Below are 26,175 nucleotides of genomic sequence, written 5' to 3'. Positions count from 1 at the left end.
AGCTAAAAAAAAAAAAAAGACTAAAATTCGATGTAAGGGATTAGGACAGTCACTTTATGGAATACTATTTACTTATACAAGCAATTTTCATGGGAGTGAACATCTACAATTCATGATAGCAGCCTTGATCAATTCTGTCCCTTTGAAACTTACCATAAAACACAAAAGCAGGTCTTATGTATATAAACCCAAAATTTGTAGACAGTATGTAAAAATGAGATTGTAACTGTTGCAGAGAGAAAGCAGTCTCACACCTAACAGAGTGCAGATCCCTAGGTATCAACCTGCATACCGCTCCTTCCTTCCCATCAACTGGAATATTGATTTTTACAATACATACCAGAAAAAAAGTTTTCACCAGATATACTGGAAGGAAGAGCAAGGTAATGAGATCACCTGCCTCCCACCACGTGTGTTCCATAGTTGGATCTCAAAACTGGAACTAAAAGCAAGACAGGGGGATCTAACTTCTTTCATTAATAACTCTTCAATGGCTTTTGGTCAGAAGACTTCAAGGAACAGATATTCTCTCTTTGCTGAAGTAGAGAAATGCCTGATAAATATGTTTTCCTTCTTATCTTTGCAATCTAAAGTGATTTTTCTATGTTACATGTATGTAGGTACGATGCTGTGCAGGAAACAGGAGCACTGAATGGAGAGGGAACAGCTACACAGGCAGGGCTCAGGAAATCTCTGTCTTTAGGAAATTCAGCCAGAGAAAAGGAGGTAAACAGTGTAAAACAACTGCAGCACTCAAGCTCAAAAGTCTCCATGGCTGCCAGCGACACTGAAGCAAGTCTGATAATGTCATCCCAGACTCCTTTATGTTTTATGCAGGGTACCAACCTTTTTTTCCTACACTGTGTAATCACCCCACACCTCTCTTGTATTATTCACCCCAATTTGTAATCATCATAGTTTCCTAATTTGTCATATATCCTCAGTAAGCCAGCTTCCCACTGAATATGGTAGTAAAGGCATTAATACCCTAAAATTCAGAGCTCCCCTCTGCGCCACCTCTCCTTTATGCACCATAATCCCTGTGCTTGCAGTGAGGCATCCCAACAGTTAACTTCAGACCCAGGATGAATATTGCCAGCTGCCAGGTCAGCTCTCACTTCACCCCCTCCTTCCACAGCTGTGAGCATTTGCAGGTAAGAAGACCAGTAGGGACTGGTGTCTCCCACCGGGCTGCCAGGGAGAGCCCAGCCAGCATCCCAGCTTCTCCCCAACAGCGATTTGACTACAAAGCCTAATTCTGACTTGTGCACTTACTATGATTTTTGCCCAATCCCTTAAAGTTTTAAAGTTATCTGGAAGAAGAACCTCAAAGATGTGAAGCACAGAAATCTTAAAAAGGGTAGCAACCCTATTTCATCATCTATTATGGCCCCTTACCCCTTGGGAAAGTCAAGGCTAAATAAATCACAGCTAAAACATTTACAAGCTTGTACAAACTCATCAGGGACCTTGGCTGAACTCTAGCACAGAGGAAGATGGAGAGAGAACTGCTAGAAGAGACACAACTAGCCCCAAAACCACCCTGGGAAACCAGAAATAGAGCAGGCAGGGATAGTGGGGGTACGCACACATATGTGCATGGGGAGGATGCAGCTCCCTGGAATTTCCCGGCTGTTCAACATAAAATGAAGAAAGACCAAGTGCCTGAGCATTGACATGTTCTCCCCTGAGCAGGGAAGTGGAGCAGCTCTGTCTGAGCAGAGATGAAAGCCCAGTTTCTTCTTCCAACCACGACACAATCTTGCTACTAATGGATTAAAGTGGATTAAGTAACTATACATTTAATGAGGTCAGAAGGGCAAGGACACAATTACATTTTGATTGTTTTGAACGAGATACTGCTTTGCATTTTTGCTACTGTTTTAAATACAAAAGTAGCATTTTTTTGCCAGAGCTGACATGGTCTAAGGATATAACCAAGACAAAGAGCACAGAGAGAAATACCATCTTTCGTTAGTGCCCTGACAGAGAAAATGGATGAGCTTTCAGATACCAAAATCTGCAGACATGAGATCTTAACAAAGTGAAGACCATTCCTCTTCAAATACATAAATGAATAAATACACATTTATATATATAAACATATATAAAATCTTCCTACCTTGCTTTAAAATCTGAAAGACTTTGTCAAGCTTGCACTGCCAGCAACAAATACAGCTCGTCTTTCTTTTGGTTGGGGAAAGAAAAACAGACCATGGAAAGACCTCAGCAGCAGAAGACACAGTTGGCTACTGCAAAGTGCTATTTCTTATTCTGCGCCTCGTTTCTCTTTGCCATTCTTTTCATCCACCTAAAAAGTTATTTTAGGATTTAAGCAAATAGGGTCATTTGGGGGACGGTATGCTCCTGGCTAAAGCTTTCCCTACCCCTCCCGGGGGGAAAAAATAAATATCAAGCAGCACAGAGAAGTAAGTTTGCAGCTCTTTAGCATACCCTTTCCCCCTTTCCTAATGCAAATTCAGAGCAGTTCCTGTAGAGATTGTAAACACCCACACAACTTTCCAGGTGCTGGGGAAAAAAAAAACCCAACCCACAGCAGTAAATATATAACAGCAATTTCTTTACCCTTTCTTTGCTAAGTGACTGGATATAAAATCTGTTGCTGCCTCATGGACAAACACACACAGAGCCTTCGGCAGAATGGAAAGACGTTTTTGGGGCGCTGTGAGGATTTGATGGCTGTCTTATCTTTCCCCGTACACGGAACAGTCTGCATAACCTAATAGCATTAGCTTACTAACAGATATATTAATAGGTGTGGGGGGAGGGAAAGGAAGAGAGGAAAAAAAGACACTAAAACATATTCCACCTACACATCTTGCTACTAATCATAAACTCAGGTAGAAAGCAAATTGCTTCTTCCGGACCAGAAGAAGAAGAAAATAAAAAGAAAGTAAAGAGAGAGACTGGAAGAGAAAAAGGAGGGAGGGGGAAGAAGCAGCTATTTTTATCTTTTTCTGGAAATCATCACATATATATAAGAAATAACCTTATACTAATTGCTGCATTTATCAATCCATGACAAGGAAAGAGAAAGTGAGAAAAAACAACTCAAGAACTGCCACAACGTCTTACAGTTAGTAATTTCAGAGTGATAAATACAATGCTGGCCTTAGACTGCTGAAAGGATTAGATTTAGCTGTAAAGCAAGAAGTGCAGTTAACAGTTGCTGTTGGGTCTGGTGTTGGGATTAGAAAGCACTGCTAATCACAAGAAATGTAAAAAGATTAAGAGGTGATGCTTGCCAGAAAGGTTTTTAAGAGCATGTAAGTGCTAGAATTCATTCTGGGATTAAAATTCCTCGAGGGAAAAAAAAAAAAATAAAAACAAAATAAAACAAAATAAAACACAATAAAACAAAACAAAACACAATAAAATACAATACAATAAAATAAAATACAATACAATAAAATAAAATAAAATAAAATAAAATAAAATAAAATAAAATAAAAAGATCATAAACACAGCAGCCAGTTTCCCTTACACTGTCCATACCCATTTCCCAAGGATAAGGAGAGTTAAAAAGAGTGGAAAAGTGCCAAGGCATATGCTGAAGGGTCCTAGGAGGACTTTAGTGAAGAGAAGCAAACATTTGTATTCTAGTACCTACAAAGTAACTACTGCAATCTAAAACCATTAGTACAGTGGGTGTGAGTTAGGAGACTTTGCTTACAAAAAACCTACCCAAACACACTGGAGTTGCAGCTTTTAAAAGCACTATAACAGAAATGATGATGGCATCTAGTATCTTCATCTTTTCAATAGCAGGAATAAGACAACACTTTGATTTCCTGGTTACTTTCCAGCTGCTTTAGTCTCACCTATCTGATCTATTTATGCTCTTACTTACCAAGGACTAAATAAAGCTCCTCATAAAAAAAAAAAAAAAAAAAAAAATACTCCAACTGGTGTGTAAAAGAATCATCTCCAGGGGGAGGGGAGGGTTGGAAATAAAAGAAAGAAAAAAATCAGCTTTCCAAAACCTCAAAATATTATCTTTTAAAAAACAAATTTGAATTTTGGATGGAAGATTTCACTAAAAAGGCATTTTAACCAGTGCAGATTCCCCACCTCACTTACGACAATGCTCTCCATCAGGAACAAAGTTCGTTGCTGTCACCCTCAGCCACCACCATCCCAAGCTGCACAGTCCATAGTACAACATCAAGGACAACACAGACCTCCACAAAGCCCATTGGTTTCCCTGCAGGCCTGATGGACAGTCAACAGTTGTTTAGTGGTGAGGGCACCCAAAACCTGCCTCTCTCCCACAGTGTCCCAAATTTATCCAATGATTCAGAGTAAAATTCAAGTGTCACCACGTAATTTCGTGAACATTTGCTCCTGGGCCTCCAAGGAGCTCAAATGTTGATTCAGACCAACCTCTTTTAACTCATTAATTTACCTTCTGTAAATCTGCACCTTGCTATTCAAGGGATTGGGGAGCGGAGTAAGATAATTTCATAATTTTCTAGCACGCCTCTCAAGTCAAGTGCTCCTGGTGCATCTGTCTGGATTTTCAGGCTCTGTAAGACTACTCTTCCCTTCTGTTCCCCTGAAATGAACATTTTTTTTCCAGGTGCCTGTAGCAAAAGCAGAAGTAACCATCTTCCAAGAGTTATTAAACAGTCATATTTAATAATAGCAGTGAAAGCAGTGTATATGATTTCTGCAGAAGTCTTTTCAGTAGAACAGATAAATTTATTCACCGCATTACGGAACAGTTTGAGAAAACAAGATCATACAATGTACACTGCCTCTATTTAAATTGTTTCATTTCTATTCATGAGTGCTCTGATTAGATACACTGAAAATATCATCAGAAAGAAATAAATAATTCTGCCAAATTAATAGTTGTTGATTTCTTTTACCTGAAAATGTAAGTAGCATCTCATTCACACTAGATAAAACTGCTATAATTTGGATGCATCGATCTTGTTGGTTCGAGTCTACACAGCACACTGAGACAGGTATTCAGCTATGTTTTCTTAATATTGAACACCTTCTTTCAAAACGATAAGTTCTTTAGCAAGTTAAGATGGGCTAATATGTGCTTTGCTTGCAGAAGCTCAGAAGTCACCTACAGGTTTTTTTCCTGTAGTCTTTTTTCCTCAAGTAGTGGGTTGAGAGAAATAAATTGCTTCAAATGTAAAAAATGGTTTAGAAATGGTATTTTAAGAGAATGCAGGTAAACTTTCTGTACCGGACAGAATTCATCTCAACCTCAGCAAATGCTCTTTAATTAATGACACCTTTCTGCCTCAGAAAGGAAGTGGCCAGAAGAAACCATCACTAACAACATTAGATGAGAAGAGTTACTAACCAGCCCTAAATCAATGGCTCTCCAGTACCTCCCTCCCTATGAAATATTTTGCTGGAGAAACCTAGGAAGGGAAGGACTTGTGCAAATGGAGCAGAAGATATTATTGAGCAGGAAGATCAGACTAATATTTTGTTTGATGAAAAAAGAGAGACTAAAAACATCGAGCTAGTATATGTTTTAGACATTACAGAATGATGAATGCAGTATGCCTGCTCAGCTTACGAACATCTGAGAAAAAGCCCTCTGCATCTTGAAAAATTCACCCAGTTTGACTCGACAATGAATTCTTCTTCTGAAAATCAAATATAATTGCTGTAACATTGCAAAAAATCTAAATGCACAGCTGAGTATCTTAAGAGCACCCTGTTTGCAAAGCAGCCAAGTGATACACCTCAGAGAGCTACTGTTAGCTACTGCAGGCAAGATAAATCAAGAAAATGCTGAGTTGAGGTGCAATTTGACAGTTATTAGCAGAACAGGAGTAATCTGGTGAAGAAAAAAAAAATCTGACAAAATCTCAGTTCACAGCAACAGATTTTGGAAGCCTATTTGCACATAAATTGGAAAAAACAATTCTTGCATTAGGAACTGATGAAGATGAAACAATACACCCTAAATCCTAACATATTTGAAATTATTTTCTTTGATTCAAAGCTGATAATCCTGTAACAGGCAGTAACTAAACAGGGGCTTACCAGACTTGCTCTGCATGTTGAAGAGACTGCACAGTCAGATCCTGATCTAGGGCCATTCAACTATCAGAATAACTGGATTTACTGCTATATGCACCGTTGTTTTTGCCATTTGAAAGCATCTACAGCACACAGAACATTCGGCTGTGTTTTAAGCATTAGCAGCATAAATATCCCCTTGTGTACCATATACTTCACCACTTCTGGCTTCCCATAAATCAAGCCTACAACCAATCATCTTTATGTTGGACATTAACGGCAACTCTATTATTCAAATCCAGGCTGTGCAGAGTTGTCTTTCGCACAGATGTAAAGCACCTCATGAGCAGGCTTACGACTGAGCAGGGGAAGATTCAAATCTGGCTGTGATCTTCCCACCACAATCAGAGATACGATATTCTGCATCTTTCAATTTACCTCATCTGTGCAAAAGGCTTTAAAAAAACCCAAACTCCTGTACACAGAAAAAAGATCCTAAGCCTTTTGCGCTCATCAAGAACTGCCTCTCTGTGTCCCCATAAACACTCAGTGTAAATGTTTTCGCTCACGAACTCGTAAGCAGAGATGCTGTTCTTTACTGCATTACAATTAGGAGCATAGATTAAGAGATATCTTTTGTGTCATTATAGCAAACTGTTCCCCAAACATACAGCAGGATTTTATAGATTGTCATCTTTTCCGCTTACCACTGAATTTTCACACTCTGTGCAGAATGCAGTAAAAGAGAAAGACACCTTCCTGTCTTTACAGTGCCCACCAAGAACCATTTCAAAACCAAACACCTTAGTTAAGATTTAAGCAGCACAAACTGTTCTCCCACAGGGTTTCTTTTTTTTTTTCCCTCTCCCTTTCCCCTCATCTTTCAGTTCATGAGGATAGGGAACATGAAAACTAAATGGATTTATGTTTAAATAATTCATCTTTTCAGGCACATCAAACCACAAGTACCTGAGTTCATCCATGGGGCTGGCCAGATTTAGCCGATTCCAGTGATATTTTAAACAGCATTCTGGAGAGCTAGTCACAAAAGGTTGCGAGGAAATGCTGAACAGCTGTGTTAATAGAGTTATTTTGAAACAACATGTGTTGAAACTCTACCTATTCTTACCGAACACAGCTGAGAGGGAGAAATTACCAGCCATCCCAAACTGCCACATCATTTTGGAGACTCATGCCTGCACAAGAGATGCTTTGTGAGCAGGGCGAGCTCTGGCACATCCTGGGAAGACGAAGAGAATTACAAAGGCTGAGCATCATTTTCCTGCCAAGTGGTAGGAAAACATGCGGCAACACAAAGCATCTTTAGGAGCACAAGTCCCACAGGGTAGACATCCGCACTCGCTGAGTTGATCCTACAAGCAAAGTTGTCTTAAACTAATATCCCATGGGGACTGGAAAGTGAAGCGACAGCAGTAACTCTCCTCCTCTTTAAGCAATGGAGGAAAATAACAGAGGGTTTTGTGTATTTTTAAACATCCTAAGAAGTACAAACAACAGATTTACTCTTGCAGGAAATCTAACAATATTCCTCTATAACCTTTACTACACTTGCACTTCGAGTCCTGTTTACTGTACTAAATAAACCATACTAAATTCTCACAGCTGAAGGGGGGAAGATGACCTAGGGACCTGGATTTTCTTTTGTTGTTCTCTCTTAAAAGCCAGAATCTAAACTTTTCAATTCTAACTATTATCTGCTTACTTTAATAACACAAACAGGGTCTCTCCTGCACGTGGCTATCTGCATGTTAGAAGAAGAGCCTGCAAAAGGGGAGCACAGAAATAGGTCTTTCATGCAGCTAAGAGCTGTTCCCCTAAATTACACGAACTTCTTGTCCAGATCAATTTACAAAAAGCAGTAAAAGAAATAAAACTAAATTTCAGGATTTAACAACGATTTGCAAGAATTTTAGCAATACTGCTTTGCCCGTGCAGGAAATGGTTGGTTGAAGTAAAAAAATCATTTTGCCATGTGGAAACCTTGAGCAGGTTAGTAACCCACTACCATATCAGAGATGAATTCTTGCAGTCAGGTTTATATCTTCAGATTCACTCAAGTGGAGATTGATTGCAACAAAACCAGAGAAAACCACTGGAGGGATGTGTTGGAAATGGAGCAGGACAAAAGGAAAACAAACACAGAAAATACAATATTCTTGGATTTGCAGTGCAACCCTCACTGATGTATTCCAAATGAGTTTGTGTTTCCTGTCTCAATTAACATGACTCTCAACACTATAACCTAAATCACACATAGGTAAGATTTGGTAAAGAGTTAAGTTTTGCAGAATGTGTTTTGGCTGAGTTTCATTAGAAGTAGCTCGAAATACCTTTAAGAACTAGCATCTTAATGTCATGTTTATTCTTGAGGGGAAGTTTTGGGCCCTTCAGCAGAAAGCTATCCCACTGCAGCAGGACCTTAATGGCTTTGAGCTACTGTTTATGCAGTGGGAGCCCGCTTTAAATCAAACATGTTCAAAAGTGTTAGTGTTCTAAGCTGCCTGTACTGGGCATCCCATCACAAAATTTATGTCCTCATGCTTTACAGAGTGATGATGTACACATAAGCTGTCTGTGAGCAACATGGACTCTTCCAGTTGGCTAATCTTCCCACATTAGCTGGGAAAATTAAGTGCTTGATAGTCCTTGCATGTGGAAGTCACTCTAAAACAAAATGTGCAACATTTTCTGTCTATAACATACACATAAAATACATGTATGATGAGAAAATGTGCATTAATTGGTTCTGACAAAGAACCACCACAATACAGTCCATCACCATAACAAAATGCCTACAGTAATGCCTATTGAATTACAAGTTCTGACCTTTGGTGATGTGGAAAACAGCATTCATTTCTTTCCTTCATAAAATAAAAACCTTGCTGTAACCTTTTTTAAGTTTAAAACTGAAATTGTTCTTGCTCTATCCCAGCTGACAGTATTAGTCGTGGAAAAGCTCGCTTCCAGAGGAAGTAGAATGTAAAAACAAAGTTGCTGTGACCTTAACAATAATCCTGTTTGCATATTACAATATATTTTCCTACTATAACAAGGCAAAGTCCCTTGTGTTCCGGTCAGAAAAAGTCATCTTCCAGTAAAAGCATACTGTGATCAATAACATTTTCTTAGTATATTATATTATCTCTCACTGAAACACTTTTTCACTTGGCATTTCAGGCTGCCAAGTAGGGGAAATTCATGACAAAACTAAGATGGCAAATGAGATACTGCAAATTAATTCCATCCAAGAGCAATCGTTTCTTTGTGAACAATTTGACAAGCCTGTGTCGTCTGAATTCAGCAGAAGCTTTCTCAGCTTCCAAATATATGTGAAACAGAAGACTCTGCTCCACTACTGTACCAATCTCCACTTTAGCCTGCATAATTTTGTATTGAAATACATTATAGTTTGAACAACCAACTTTGAGACCAGAACTGGTGGGCATATTTTAAATATTAGTTTAGAAAATAGACTCAGAAGTCTTCAATATCAGTTGTGAAATCCTGTTTTCAAGTCACAGCCCAGAGCATGGCAGAGCACGGGAATCCTGTACTTCTGAAGCTGTTTTGCCACCGAGTCACCTGCAATCTGATCCTGAAACGGCCCGAGTGATGAAAATGCCAGCTGAAGGATCTCAATTTGGTAGCGGCAAAGTTCAAAGAGAGCTTTGTCACAATGGGAATTATAGTAATGTACTTCTCTATCCACACGTCTGAACTTCTGCTACGATGAGTAGTAGCTTTATACCTCCCTTGGAGCTAATGTCCTTCCGCAGGCTGAAGCGGTGACCCAGTGGCCCACAGCCGGGAGCAGAGCCAATGCTCCTCGCCTTCCATGGGAAAGCGCATCATCATTTTAGCAACAGCAGCTGTAGATCCAGCTGCATTACTGAGAGTAATTGGTGTTCAGCACGGTCCAGAAAGGCATGACCCTGCAAAAAGGCTTGGGTCCATGCAGGATATTGTCAGTAGGATTACTTACACGCACCTCATCTCAGGAAGATTAGGTGCAGAATCTCTGCTGTATTAATATTTCAGCATAAGGAATAAGGGGCAGGCAGGCAGTTATTGAATATTCATGCGGTAGCAATGCTCTCTCTGTGAATTCTCTAGCAGAACATGTAAAGGCTGTAGCCATACCCCGAAGAGTTTACCATCCAACACCCCAATTAAAGAGATACTAAAGTATGTACTCTATTTTAAGCTCACAGGGCAAGCTCATTGACTAATTGTATTCCTATCGTGAAGCATGTGCTCAATTTCTTTACTTAATGAAGACTCATGTTGAAAACAACATAAAAGAAGTGGGAGAAAACGGATAAAAAATTAATTTACATCTGCAAAAACCAACACCTCAGGAGATCAGAAACATGTAAAGGGCCACACAACTCATCTACCTAAGAAGTCATTCATAAAAGATAATCATCCTTTTTAATTGTGGAGGAAATGCATGCAGCGGAGATGCACAGTAATCAGCTGATGGAATAAATCCAAAAAGCAGCAGATAAATTTGTGAGAGAGGAGAGGCAAAAATAAAATTTGTCCCAAAATAAGATTTGTTCCATGGATAAGCAGGAGCACAGATGACATTATAAGCAAACTGTATGTGAAGGACAAAGCAGTCAAGGTTTTGAAGAACAGGACGAAGTTTGGGGGTGGGTTTGGTGGGGGTTTTTTGTAGGCTGGTTTTTGTTGTTGGTTTTTTTTTTTTAATAAAATAAATTAGGCAGCAAGCCTTCATGTAAATGAGCACATACAGAACAACCTTTCTAGGTGAATAATTTCTTTTACGATTAATAAAATCTGCAATCTGAGTAACGTCTGATGACTTTTTGCCATTTGCAATTATCACCCATCCCAGCTCCAAAACCTCATTATTATTAAAGCTGACAAAAAGAATACTTAACTGCTTCTATGAAAGGACTTGATTTTAAAAGAATCCCAAGTTTCTAAGCTTTGTTTCTACTTCCAAATCTTGAATGTGAAAAATGAGGCCACCCTAGCAACGCTTGTGTATGTCTCCTTCAATTCCAACAAGTAATTTGGATAAAAGGATCTAATTTGTACAGTAACACAACGTATCAGAAAAGCATACTACTTTGGTTTAAAGGCAGCCTATGAAGAGTATGGAGTTAACATAACCCTGTATAACTACAAGCACATAGTTTATACTATAAACATACTTCTTTTTTTTTCCTTTTTATAGCTGTTTTCTCCCAAGTGACTAAAAGCATTTAGCAGTTACCATAGGACTTGCAGCACTCTTGTGAATAAGAGTATATAATCTCCATTTTAATGACGTGGAAGTTAAGGCAAAACTACTGCAAATGTGGCTGTAGCAGAGATAGGAACAGGAACCACATCTAATGCCAAGCTCTGTGAGTAAATCTAGGCCTACCTGACAAGTATATGTATAGGCAGAAAGGAACATAGGTTTTGTGTTGGCACCTATAGACATGTTAGTATGAATGTTGCCTGTGCCTCACTCCAGCCTTGCTCCCTTACGTAACAGCACAGCAAAATCAGAGCCCTGTTTACAAAAAAAAAAAAAAAAACAACCCAGATGCTGTTAAATGGACTCAAACACACAGGGAAAAATACTGCCTGATGTGTACATGCTTGACAAACATTGATCCGAGCTCTTTATAAACACAGATCTCCAGTTTGTCATGATTTAGTGGATGGTTAAAGGTCTGGAGCACACAGTGAGACAGAGTCTTTCTGTGGCATGTAGTAAAGCAGGCAACAGACACAAGCTGTAACAAAGGAAACACTGGTAAGACATAAGGAAGAAAAATTCAGAGCGGGTGCTTGCCCAGCAGAGCGGCTGCCCAGGGAGGCTGCAGAGCCCTGTCCGGTGCGGGTACTAAAAGACTCACCTGGCCAGAGACACAGCCCTGAACAACCTGCTCTGCCTCTGCACTTGGCCTGCTTTGAACAGGAGGGTGGACAAGATGACCTCCCAAGGTCTTTCCCAAACTGAATTATTCTATGAACATCATACCAAAAACAAGTGAAGTTATTCCCTGGTTTCTCTGCTGCATCCCAAAGCTTATCACAAATTCATACAAAAAGTGTAACCCCGGACTTCTATGACTAACTGTTTCTACTTCATTCGGCTTGCTCCTTCTCCTGAAAAGGATGAAATGCAAGAAACCCAAATCTTGGCTTTCACCCACCTATAAACTACAAAAATGAAAAGCAAAATGCATTAATTAGGAGTTCAAGCTCGTGGCCATTTGAAGTCTCGCTTTGAGTTTACATACCTTCCTGACCCTCTCTCCTCCTAAGAACTACTCCAAAAAAGCAATCAGTGCTGTGCAGAGAGATCCATGGTTATTAAAATAACCGCATCACAGAAGCAGCTCTCAACTTCTTCATTTCAAATCCCCCCCCCCCTTCCATAAGAGGTGCTGCATATGGTGAAAACTAATTCAGTTTGAACCAGAAAAAAATGGGGTTAAGTACTCCCTCAGCTGGAATACAAAAATTACAACTGCACGTGATTGTCAGGATATACAGGGCTACAGTTAATATTAAGAAATACATTTATATCCTGCAGAAAAACTAAGCAAGTTGAAAGGCCTTTTAAGGGGAACAGCTGGACGAGGAATATCCAGAAATGGGTAAGACAGACAAATGTGCAACTCCTACATGCAGCCCATTCCCAGAAGGAGACAAAGTCCATCCTGGAGTTCAAGCCCCTTTCAAACAACTTCTCACGCTTAACACAAGGCTTCAGGAGGAGCCACAGACATAACTGGCTTCTCATTTCCAAATTAAATTCTTTTTTTTTTTAACTTTTGTTACAACCAGATCACAGCTACAGTGCCAGAAACACCCACAGGCATACCATAACCTAACAGAATAACTTTGAATAATTTGATATTCAGCCTAAAACTATCCTCAGCATTTCATGTTGATGTGACTAGATGATGCTGCAACTTATCACAACCCAGATTTGCTAGACATTCCCCACCACAGAAAATGAATTAAACTGTCACTCACCACTCTATGAGTTGCTCTAGTATAACTACTTCTTCATGAGTTGGACATTTCTCAGAATTAAAACCGAAACACTTCTTGCAAGTTAAAGTCTTCAGCCTCATTTCTGTATGTTTTCTCTTCCTTTCCACTTCTCTTACTTTCTGCTCAACTATTTTTTCCCTGACTCAGCACATTCAATCCCTCTGCTCCACTTGCCCCCTTCGTGGCTTTCTTTTGCTCCCCTTCTTGGCAGACATAAACCGAGGAACTGGCACATGAGCTTCAGCCACCCCGGCCAAACTATTAAGTGTGATCTGAGTACTGAACTGCTGATGCCCTCTTGGTCCTTCCCCTAAGGCCACTTAAAAATGAACCAGTCAGCAAAGCTTGCAGGAGCACGTCTCCCTTCCCCAAGGACCATCTGATCAGTGTGTCAAGCTAAGGCTGAGACTGTATTCCTGTGTCCATTCTCTGGCATATCTCCCAACATACAGACTCTATATTAAAACACAGGAAAAAACAGAGACATTATTCACTGTGATGGCTACTAAAAAAAAAAAAATAGAATTTGAAGAACATTTCATTTAAGTACAACTATAACTACAGTTGTTGGTATCTGCAATTTGCAGTGTTGCACACACATGCAGGGACAAACATAAAGCAGACATATAAAATAAAAGCCTTATTCATAATTCAGGCTCAATTTCCAGCAACAGTTTTGTATATGTATTACTATATACACTATTTATGACTGTATACTGGCAGCACAGAAAAGGATTAAATACACTCTCCCATACACACCTGGACACACCTTAAGCATACACACAATTTCCTGTTTTACTGTGCACATACTAATGATAGGAATTGAAAAAGATTTTTATATTATCAAAGCTACATTGAAAGCTTTAAGCTAGTTGCTCAGGGAAATATTCCCATTTCCAAGAGTGAAAGACTTGGAAATGGGCTTTCACTGTTTGCAAAATGTAGTTCAAACTCATTAAGGGGAAGAGGCTTCCAGAAACATCACGTTCAAGATGCACTGGGGATACTGAAGTGTTCAATAAGGAAACCTGTGGAGGAACAGTAAGCACTGGAAGTAAGGATTGCACAACAGTGTGTGAGAAAGATTAAACAGATTAAAAATAGGAAAAAAAAAAATATAGGACTTAGTGGTCTTGGCAGACAAGAAGTAGAACTTGAGCCAGCAATATGCCCTTGCAACAAAGGCAAAGTGCATCCTGGGCTAGGTTAGCAGGAGCACAGCCAGCAGGTCCAGAGAATGATCCTTCCCCACCTGCAGGATTTGTGAGGCCTCCAGAACAAGAAGGCTTTTAACATATTGGAGCAAATCCAGGGGAGGGTATTGATGGCTGGAACACAGGCTGAGCACCTACAGATCTCACTATGTTTTCCAATTGCTCAAAGGGAAGGAAGGTGCAGAGAAGACAGGGTGAGCCTATTCTTGGAAGGGCATAGAGATATGACAATTAAAGAGAAGCTGCAACAATAGAAATTCAGATTATAGACAAGGAAAATATCCTTCATGAGGTGTTGAAACATGGCAACAGGGGCCCAACAAAGTTTTGGAGTCTGCATTCTCGGAGATACTCAAAACCCAACTGGACAGGGCCCTGTGCAACCTGCTCTAGGTAACCTTGCTCTAAGCAGGAGGCTGGACTAGATGATCTCCACAGGTGCCTTCCAGACTGAATTATCCCACGAATCTACATAACTGGTTGGGAAAAGCCAGAAGGCTGGCCAAAGGAGGCCAAGAAGACAAGAAAGATAAACAGCAGTGAGAGTCAGGATTAGCTCCATGAAGAAAAGACAAGACTGCAGAAAGAAGCTAGGAAAGGGGTGAGGCAAGAAAAATTGTAGGTTAGAAGAGACAGTAGAAGCAGAGGATCAAGACTGAGGAAGAGGCAAAAAAAAAAAAAAAAAAAACCCACACTAAATTACACTTTCCTCCAGTAGCTGGGAAGTGAAAAATTCCACAAGAGTCATTCCATAATGAAGTATTTCAGTTTCTGCTCTGATGTGCATAGTAGAATTGTATAAGAGAGGGAATCAGTTCTTTCTTTCCCCTTCCCATGCCTCCAAGAAACTAAGTAACCTTTAATCTCCCTTTTCCAAATATTTAAACTTGATCTTGCAAACTTCACAGATATTTATAATTATGTACCTTAGGAAAAATGTGTCATTTATAATATAAAAATACATGCGCATTTGTCAGCCTAAAACTCAAAATGTTCACTACACCCAAATGAGTGCCTTAGAGCTTTTTACAGTTTTGTAAGATACAGGCCTACAAATCTGTACACACAGAAGACTGCTCCCTCTTGGAGCTACCACCAAATTCAAATACTCCTAATCAGGTTTACAGCATTAGTATTCATCCTACCACATTATTTTCTATTGTAACACAGATGCTCAGTTGCACATGCTCCGATAGGGACTTGCTGCAGTCACTGGAAGGAAAAGCACAGTACAAACTGCGTTCATGTAAGCAAATAAGAGACCATGAAATTAAAAACAAACCACAACAAGAACAGGTATCTGCACACTTACCCTGTGATATCCCGAATGTCTATCAAAATCAGCCTCAGGTGTAACAGTCAGTAAACAGGACAGGAAACCCTTGCATTTAGCAGGAGGTTTCTGGGAAGCCAGGTTACCTAGAAATAGTTGAAAAGAGTAATTTTAATACAGGAAGTCACCTATGCTTAATATGAATAAGCTTCACATGAGCTATGGCACAATGAAAAAAAACCACAAAAACCACAAAAAACAGCTGCACAGTGGGAGACCACCATGATTGGCATGAAGAATTTAATCCCCTGAAGGTGACAAATTTGTTACGAAGCACAGAGAGTTAGATGCTACTGGTAGATACTTAGGGTTTAGCAAAGAATTTCTAATACCCAAGATAACATGGTGTTAACCCTCTAATCAAGGATGTGGAGGAGACCAGAAGGAGCACAATCTTTTGCTTAATTAGTTGCTATCAAAGAGAAGACGAGTTCAAGCACTTGCAGAAACAAGTCAATCTAAGATTATTTAAAAGCTTAATAGTGTTCTAGAGTCTTTGGTAAAACAGGGTTTGCCCGTGAAATCAAAACAATCCCTAGAGATAAATTTAAAGAAATATATCTCATTTTAATGCCCAGAGTAAAATGACTATTCATTAAAGCAAAGCAGTTTTATACCTATGTTCTCCATCTCAGACGTAATATATACTGAAGTAATCTTTATGACAGGAAGTGGCATGTAATCCTGCAAGAAAGAACTGCTGCCATTATCTGCAAATCAATACAATTTTTTTTTAAGTGGATGTAACAGTACCTATTGATTACACATTTTAGCACCGGAGTTTCAGTTTCTACTAAGAAGATTCTTAGAACAACAAGATTGCTGCATACAAGTAATTCAGTTATACAAACTAATCTGAAGTTTACAAGTGCATTTCCTTTGAACAATGCAATCAGGGCTTCCCTCCCATTACCTCAACTTAAGCCTTTTTCATTCTATATATAATTTATGTTTTACCTAATTATAATAATTTTGAGGTGGTAGAGTAACACTCTACTAAATCTACCTGTAAACTATAGAAGGGTTACCATGCAAAACACCTCCTTGGAAGATATCTCCCTACGCTGCTAGCACAGTTATTACAGAATATTTGTATGACTTTTGTTATGTTTAAATAGCCTGACCAAATCATTTCCCTTGTGAAAAGACCTTACAGTCCAAAGAGGTGATGGTAAAGGAACAGGAAATAGAAGCGCACGGAAGAACTGAATGACTTATCCACGGTCACTTGATGGATCAGTCAAGCAATGAGCTCCATTTGGTCATGCGCTATTCCTTTAAGAGAGTTTAATAAAACTGGTAAAATCTTACTACATTTCTGCAAATGAAGCACACTGCAACTTAAGCTTGACTAGCTGACCAAATGGCTCACGCTGTAATGAATGATCTGTAATAAGAGTTGGCTGCAAGGCAAGATGTACCATCACACAGAGGAAGAGGGGAAAAAGAAAAATCAGACCATTATAAAAAAGGTTTAAAGGGATGGGATTAGGGCCAGCTGGCATCCCAAAATTAATCTCATAAAGCAAGCAAGGCAGCAAGGACAGGTAGCCTGGGAGGAATACAGAGAAACTGTCTGAGCAGCCAGGGATCAGATTAGGAAAGCTCTGGTGCCCCCAACATAAGAAGGACATGGACATGTTGGAGTGAGTCCACAGGAGGCCATGAAGATGCTCAGAGGGCTGAAGCACCTCTGCTATGGAGACAGGCTGAGAGAGCTGGGCTTGTTCAGCCTGAAGAGAAGGCTCTGGGGACAACTTAGAGCAGCTGCCAGTGACTAAAGGGGCTGACAAGACATCTGGAGAAGCTGTGGCTGCCCCATCCCTGGCAGTGTTCAAGGCCAGGTTGGAAGGGGCTTGGAGCAACCTGGTCTAGTGAAAGGTGTCCCTGCCTGTGGCAGGGGGTTGGAATGTTATGATCTTTAAGGTCCTTTCCAACCCAAACCATTCTGTGATCCTATGAAACAGGCAAAACATCTACAATTTTTAATCGTTCATGCAGAAAAAACAGAGCCTGCTATAGCCACCAGCCAACTGAAGGTTAGCTTTTTTAAAACCTAAAGCAAGATAATACAAGGGAGCAGCACATGAAAGGTCTGAGGAAGACGCAGATATGCAAACATCTTATCCACATTATTCTCCATCATATGATTCTATGATTCTTGTCTTCTCTGTCATACAGATCTCCTTCATTCTCCTCAGCCTGCTTTGTTTACAGGGTTAGACTCATTTTGGAGTTAAGGCTGTTCAAATAGCTGGTCTACTTTTTTATCTATTTAACACTTCTTGAATGCTTCGTTGGGACATTTCAACTGAGTATTTCTGGCTTTTACAACATGACTAAAGAATTTAGCATGGACCGCCTGAAAAAGCTCAAATAAAAATAGAATCTCTTTTTTGTTTTGCTTTCTGTTTGTGGAAAGAGCACTGTTTTCATGAAGCAGTTTATGGAAAGGAAAGAAAAAAACTCAAGGGAGTAATTTTTCCGTTGCATAGTGACTCATCATGTCACAGCTACCCCATCATCTCCAAGGGCAACACTAGGCCAGAGATGCTCTGGGAGATCTCCTTAGGGAAACATTCACTTTTCAAAGCCATCTCAGGACTCTTCTTCCAGGCCCTCACAGAATAGAGAAAGAGCCTTTGACAGTAAGAAAAAATGCAATGGGTTTCTGATAGAGAAGATGCCCATGACAGTTTTACATGAAGGAAACTTTTTTCTTTCCCACCTCAATAATGAAAGACATGAAGAATATTAACAAAGCATATTGCAGACTCTAGATGGCAGTGCCACAGGGAAAGGCAAAACAGACCTCACAGCTGGATATGGGACATCTGAAGAAAGAAGGATCAGGAAGAAAAAGGAGCAAGGAAAGCAATAATCCCTCACCATGAAAATGGTACACAAAGACGGGATTAAGTTCAAAATCTGTTTGCGTGCTCCTGGACATGCAGACCCAAAGAAGAGTCAAGATTATTACTTGTGGCAACACAAAGACAGGATTAATGGTCTTTACCGTTTAACATATTGCAATTTACATTATTTACTAGCATTTGGATGGGGTTTTCTTCCCCAATTTAGAAAATCGTGGCTGTTTATCAGGAAGGATTTTAATCTTACCAAAACTTTACTGCAGTTGCTATTGAGGGCGAGTGAGGAGAGCAACACCAGCCAGGCAGTTCTGAACCACTGGAATGAAATACCGTAACTGGAAGAGGCAGAAGCACAGCAAGGAGATTTAAACACCAAAACCAAGAGTGGCCATTTCTCATCATAGTGTGCTATTTGTAAAGGTAACGCCTCAATTCCCTCTATCAATACTTACGAAGTTGAAGGTACTTTACAGAAGCCTATAGCAGCACCCTTGTCTCTCCTTTGGGAGTCTAACAACTTCAATACAGAGAGGTCATATATCCTATACTGTACCTAAGCTTCTAAATGAAATGACTTGAAGCAACCTGATGGAAGCCAAGCATCTGGTTTAGATATTGCATCATTATAGTAGCAAGCTTCATGAAGTAGGCAGCTCATTCTTCCAGGGTAAAAGTAGCAGGAGGCCAGACAAAACATCATAGAGTTGGTGCCAGCTCACCTACCCCATCAACACAGGCATCTTCATGAAGGGATGGAACAGTTAGAAGTGTCTTAGGCTCAAAAGACCTGATCGGTGAGAATCAGGTCTGAATGTTTTGGAGAAAGCAGCTAGATCAATCAGAATCCCCTGAACTTCAGCAGTTCTGGGTTGTAAAAAGTAGAATTACCCTGCATCAGCAAACAATTACATATAGTGACAGCACAAGCAGCTAACAGAAAGCTCACTGTGCTTCGGCTTTAACTAGTAAATTCAAAAAGAGGTTACCAAAAGGCAAGAAAGGATGAGGCAGAGTATGATTTCATATGATGTCAAGTCAGAACCACAATTTTCTTATGTAGCAGGACATTGCTTCAGAGTTTCTCTGTTACAGATGAAGTATCCAAGGGCAATACAGCAGATCAGCTCATCCGCCAAGAGCTGCGTAGGGTTAGACAAACATATGCAGATTTAAACAGCATCCTCCTGATCTAAAGTAAAGTGAGGAGCAGGCAGCAACATTTGGCAACAATGAGGGACTGTTTCAGAGCTCCTCTGAAGTAGAGGTCGCCCAACAGCCTGCAGCAGAGGCACACAACATGGACCTCAGAGAGGATGCAACACATCATGTGGCACCTGCCCATGTTGTCTCACTTGTAGTTGAAAAAAAAACGATTAGGAGAGGAAGAAGGATGAAGTCAAGGACATAAGAGAGTTATTGTAGTTTAATTAATCAGGAAAAGTTTAACACAGAAAATATTCTATGAATGCCTGCCCGTGCAGACAAGCCATAAATCAACTGAAGCATAAAGTGCTTTAAAAACACCCTTTACAAGCAGCTCTACACTGCAAATGTAACCTCCTCCCTGTGTCAGGTACCGCAGCTTGGGCCAGGGGCTGAAGAAAGGCAATGAAATGCTCAGAGGCACAGCTGGAGCATCTTTGCAAATCAACAAGACAAAGGAAAGCAAATCAGAATGGGGGAGTGGAGGGGGGAACCAACTGCAATATAAGGTAGGAACACTCACTAGGCAGACTAAGTAGCTGTTTCATAAGCAGTAAAAGAAGGGCGCTTATAGGCAGCGTGTCTGGCAAATCAAAATGAGTCACCCTGCAAATAGCCGAACTTAGCACAACTGGGAAGCTGTATGAACACAGGATTTAAGTACAGACCAACGCACCCAAAGCTCTCAGTGCTGCGCAGGTTAGGGACTACTGCTGTGCAGTCCCATTTATCTTTAGTGTATTTGGATTGGGACTATTCCAGCTCCACAAGGAAGATCTGTATAATGATTTGTGTGACCTGTTGTCCTAACATTGCCAGAAACTGAGCAAGTGGTCTGAGAAGGGTGTAATTACAGATCCCACGAGAAGCTACGTAGGCTCTGAAGCTGGGCAAAGCTGCGGCCACGAACTGCAGGCTGGGATAGAAAAAATGCATGGATGCATCCATTTTCATAGTTCCACTTGACTTTATGGGAAGAAACGACTGCTCTGCACCATGACACCCGCAGAATGCTATTGTGTATGTTAACCCTAATCTATTATTTATTACATATTTTACAGATCTCTCTTTTCCCCAGCTGACAAGCAGCCAACCACTAATTTGCAGGCTAAAACACTGCAAGGGCTGCAGACCCCAGAGCATTTACAAGCCAAAAGGATTCTGATATGCTTGGAAAAAGCCTAGCAATGCTGCCAGTCCTCATCATGCTCCATAAGTATTTATGCTGCAGCCACCAGGATTAAGGAATCACCTGAGAAAAATGACCAGAGAGGAGGATGTCTGCACATGCCTAAAGGGCAAGTTACTTCTATAACTCTTTTAATGGCCACAGATGAGAGCAACACTGGATGTAGTAACAGCTCCAGGTTTGAAATGGCAATTGCTGGACTCCTAAGACTACTCAGTATGTTTTACTCAATGTTTCTCACAATCACATTCACCTCTCTGAAATCAGGCAGGGAACTATTTACATCTCTTCATCAAAGATTTAAGCAGACTCACAGTAACCCTGAGAATATTCTGCGTAACACATTTTCAGAAGTCCCCCAAACATGAATGCTGACCTGTGCTTCAAAAAGTTAAGTTGGACAAAGGGAAGGGGAGAATCATTTTAGCTCAGGAGCCCCCTGTTCCATTACATCAACGAATTAACTCCTCCTACAACATCGCATAACTTTTGAGAAAACATTTGGGGTTTTGAACTGACTGTTCAGTTTGTATTCCTGCATGGATAATCACTTCTTTAAAATGAAGTATATCAATAATATTCATGGGGAGCTTTATAAGAGCTTGGTAAACATTTCTGACAAAAACAAAAAAATCAAACAGAAGAATTACTCATAAAATGCTACACCAACAACTCTTTTGACAGACATCTGGATTATGCTGCTCTTTAAAAGGGAAAAACAAAGATGTCACTTCGAAGTTTAAATGGAAACAGTGAAATATGCCATTAAAAGTATCAGATCATAAACAAAGCTATTTTTGCCAGCTCAAATGCAAATAGCAATTATGACAAAGTTTGCCAAGATAATTTACAACCACTTTTTTCTAAAAAAATACTTTCAACACACTGCAAGAGGTACAAAGGTTAGTAATGAGTTTACAGACCTAGAAGATCAGACATCTAGCATTAGTAGCCCATTAAGTTTCCTTTTATTCTTCACATGGCCTTTAGTTGATGTTCTAAATGAAGTTAAAGCATGCACACCTGCCCAACTGAACAAAACTCTCTGGAAGAAAATAGACAGGCACTTTAGGAGCCCATCCTCAAAGAATGTATTCACTGTCCTTCCCCTAAACCATGTTAAAACATAGAACTGCATTCTCCAAACATTAATTTCTGTGGTGTTCTGTGGCAAGACTCAGAACCAAATGACCGATGTTGCAAACAGGAATTTCTTACTCATTCTAAGCCTATTTAATTTTTATTTTCCTGTAAAAGTTTAAGGAAAGCTACCAAGATGTGTGACATTCAGAAAAGATATGCAAAATATTCTCATGCAAAAAAGAGACTGCTGAAAAGACTGCTTATTCAAATGAATGCAGAGTTCTAATGGATCTGCAATGTTCAGTTCAAAACTGCTCACCCGAATAGTGAGGTTTCTTTGAAGACAAATACATACAGTCTAGTAAAAGAGCTAGATTTCCTTAATGTGGAGTCAGCTTCTTCACAATTCATTGAAGTTCACTGGCTTTGCTGGAGATCCAATGAAGGTAATAGGCAAGTACATGTGTTGAAAGATCTTTTATTTCTTTACTGAAGCAAAGACTAGCAAAGATACCTTCTTAAATGGTTGGAAGGCATTGGGATTAAAAGGCTGGAAAGTTTTAGGACAGCTTGATTAATAGATTTTCTCAACTCCATTGCTTTACTGAAGCAGCTGGAGAGACTAGCATTTAAAGCACTGAAGCATTTGAGACTGAAAAGACCTCAACTTCTTTGACATCATGAACCAACTTTCTGCAGTTCAAGGTCTTTTCCAGATTTTTGTCAAAAAAAGTCAATAGAAAAAGCAGAAACAGAACAAAACCTGTTGGTTTGCCATTTGCAGATTTTTAATACAAAGTCCTGCTCTTCCAGTAAGACTCTCAGGGACTACCAGGGAGTCAGGTAACATAACCAACTGCAGGTGATGTGAAGACAGCCACATCATGCTTTTTGTAGCGTAGGAGGAATGCTATTAGGCAGCTGGAGAGCAGCAGGATAGGAACAGGCTGCTGGAGAAGAGCCAGGACAGTGGCAAAGTACCTGGCTCTTAGCAAAGTCCATGTACCCCCGTTGTCTTATGTGAAACCTTGAACAACACAAGGACAGACAGAGCAGGAAACATGAACTGCACTTGGTTCACGATGTACCAGATACAGCAGGGGTGAGGGGAAAAACCTAAGAGCTGCCCTTTTGGTGTGATGCTGCAAAATGGGAAGGGAGAGCACAGTATCATTAGCTTGGAAAGAACAGCCCATGCTTGAAAGGATAAAAGCAACTTTCTCCTACGATTGGAACAAACACCGCCATACTGCAAGAGAACGTAACATTCTCACACAATTATAAAGTACAAAGTAGTCTGAAAGTTAGAAACACAGCTAAAGCGATGACACTCCTACTGTGTGACATGGCCACCATCATAGTGTATCCCAGAAAGGTTTTCAAAGCTACATGTCTACCTAGGCGTTACCCTTTGGGTACAGCGGGACTGACAGAAGGCACCTCTGATCCCACAAATACCATCTCCATTTTCTCTGACTCATTTTGGACTGACAAGTTGCCCACAGCAGGGGAAGCCCTATTCTCTTCACAGTGTTATTTACTGACTAGATAATCCTAGCAGTCCCTTTTTGACCTTAGTTTGATTCTCTTGCATATTATAAAGGCACGGGACTCAATTTCTTGCCATGTTCAGGAATTAAAAATAAAAACCCTGTCATGATTACTGAATTTCTAAGTGATACCTTCTGGGTGTTGGTGAAAGGTTTTAGTGATTAATTATTCCTGCTGTCAAGATCTATTTGTTTCTATTATGAATTTTCTTGGCTTTCATTTCCAGACAACACATCTTGCTGTATTTTTGTTCAACAGACTGAAGACACTTCCTTTCTTAATTTCCCACTTAGAAAAGCTAATCAATCCTTTCTTTCTCTTGGATTAGGGTAATGAACGATTGCAAGAAATCCCAGTGGCCTAAAGGCACATCTTTCCACTCCTTAATCACTATCACTACTCTTCTACCATCTCTCCCTATCTCATCAACCTCCTTGAGGTGCAGACAGACCTCAACACAATATTCTGGGAGTGTCTGCAGTATGGTCAGACCCAGATTTAGCACAGCCTCCCTGAAGTTCTTCTATGGATGTGCACAAAGATTGCCAACACAGGCAACAACAGCTTTGTCCTTCCTCCGAGCTCATGTTCCCTTGATGTCAAGTCAGGGAAGAAGCAATAACCCTCTCTTCTCCTCTCCACCAACTTCAGAGGGAGCCTACGACAACTAGTTTAGAGTAGGACACCAAATTGTAAATGGCTGAAGATGGGCAGGCTCGATTCCCAACCCTCACACATAATAATTGAATTATTTTGTTCCACTTTTTAATCAAAATGGTGTGACCAAGTCAAATGCCTTGTAGAAGCCATAAATATCAAACTTGCCATCACATTAAAAACACTTAATAGATACCAGATTAGCCTGACAGGATCCATTTTCTGTAAATTCATGCTGGTTGGCATTAATTATATTTGTCTCAATCCTGTATCAGCTGTTCCATTCATTATACCCCAAATCAATGTTAGCATAACAAACCTCAAAACGTCACACCTTTGAGGTACAGATCCTGGCCACTTTTCCCAACCAATGAACCAAATTTCCAAAGCTGACTGCCAGCAGCACACTGGTCTAATGGAGCTCTTCATCTCCTCTCTACACCTCGCAGTTACAACACTAAAAAAGATCTTCAGCTTAATTTGTCAACCCCGAAGAAACAGCAGAATAAACAGAGAAGTTACAATAGATCCTCTTTAGTGGAGAGAGAAGAAAGCAAGTGAAGACCGAAGAGGAAGTGTGGGAGATTAGCAGGTTACAGTCAATCAAACTTTTGATTCCATGAGAATAATTAGAAAAAGAAGCAATTCTCTCACAGCAAGATTTTTTTCTCCTGGTGTAAACTGTTAATTTTAGCCCATCTGACCATCACAGAATTCATTCAATTGTGTGATGAGATCATGCTGTTAAAATTGAGATGCTAGATTTAATTTAAGAATTAGGCTATACAAAAACATAGGGTTTAGGCTCTTTACATATGGTGCTGAGAAACTTTGATCAGTGGGCAGCCTGAGAGCTAACCTTGCCCAAGAAGTGTCAGCACTGCCTGCAATCATCCAGATGCCTACATGAGGTGAATGGAGGGAAAGCATCTTCCTAGAGAATTCCTATTTTCCTGGCAATCACGTATTTTCAGTTGCTTGCTTGGTGGATGGCACATCAGTGCTACCTCCAGCGCCTCCCAACTAGCAAGCTTTCTCAATAAGCTTGGTGGATGGTCCCCACACAACTACTCTGAATGAGGAATTACAGCAAGTCATTTCACATCATTAAGTTATTACCATCTTTGTGATGCTTTGGCCATATCTGGAAGGACGTGAACACTCCAGGTGAAGAACTTCCCTTCATTGCTTCCCTTGACACATTTGTTTACAGTTCTGACTGAAACACATGCAACTTCAGCAGCTAAATAGACAGAGAGCTTGCTTGTGTCTTCAGAAACGAGCACTGGTGCAGTCAGGAAGTTATTTATTTTTTAAAAGTCAGACAGCACCCATGGAGAAGACTACTGTTATTTGTCTTACAGCCCCAGTCAGCGTCCTGCAGCCTGTCATCAAAGGCTTTGAGTAAAACTATCACACGCCCATTTATTGATAGGGAATATGCTAATGACAGAGAGTATGTACAATGATCATGCTCCAGCAGCAGGGATGCTGCTGTTTACTTCCTCAGTTTTCTCCTCATGGTCTATGAGTGATGTCAGGATTAGTACAAAAGCCTTCTTCACAGCTCCAGCTCTCTGGTGATGTACTTTCCAGGTACAACCTTTCCATCTCATCTAACAGCTCCATTCAAATTCTTCTCACTCAGTGCCTTCTCTTATGGTCCTCATTTGTCATATGCATAATTCAAAGACTCTTAAAAGACTGACTGCCTTCATGTGATTAGTCCAGACAACTGCCTAGTCCTAGACCACTTCCACAAGCTGCACAACCTGAATGCCACGCTACAGGCACGCACTGCTGAGGAAAAGGTCTATCAAAACCATTTTTCTGTGCTGCATGGCTTCTGCAAAGACTCAGATCCAGAGATGCGCAAGGCCTGTGTGAAATAATGAAATTTTGTAACAGTCCAGGACAAATCAACTGAAAATGTTGCTCCAAAGAACTTCAAATATGTTGGTCTCTCATGACCCATCAAATGGGGAAATCAAGTTACCAGTATGAAAG

The 26,175-nt window shown here is 40.2% G+C and overlaps 1 protein-coding gene across 5 annotated transcripts in view; it reads right to left on the bottom strand.

Annotated features, from left to right (window-relative positions):
* The window catches only part of KLHL29 (kelch like family member 29), a 410,258-nt gene that overhangs the window by 323,817 nt on the left and 60,266 nt on the right, over nucleotides 1-26,175 (bottom strand). For all 5 annotated transcript variants that reach the window (XM_030490107.2, XM_032920018.1, XM_030490109.1 and 2 more), the window contains exon 2: nucleotides 15,592-15,698. In XM_030490107.2, the coding sequence (XP_030345967.2) occupies nucleotides 15,592-15,698 (107 nt within the window). The remainder of the gene's footprint in view (nucleotides 1-15,591; nucleotides 15,699-26,175) is intronic.

The sequence above is a fragment of the Strigops habroptila genome, chromosome 6 (assembly GCF_004027225.2).
Source record: "Strigops habroptila isolate Jane chromosome 6, bStrHab1.2.pri, whole genome shotgun sequence".
NCBI lineage: Eukaryota > Metazoa > Chordata > Aves > Psittaciformes > Psittacidae > Strigops > Strigops habroptila.
This window is presented reverse-complemented; position numbering and strand designations above follow the sequence as displayed.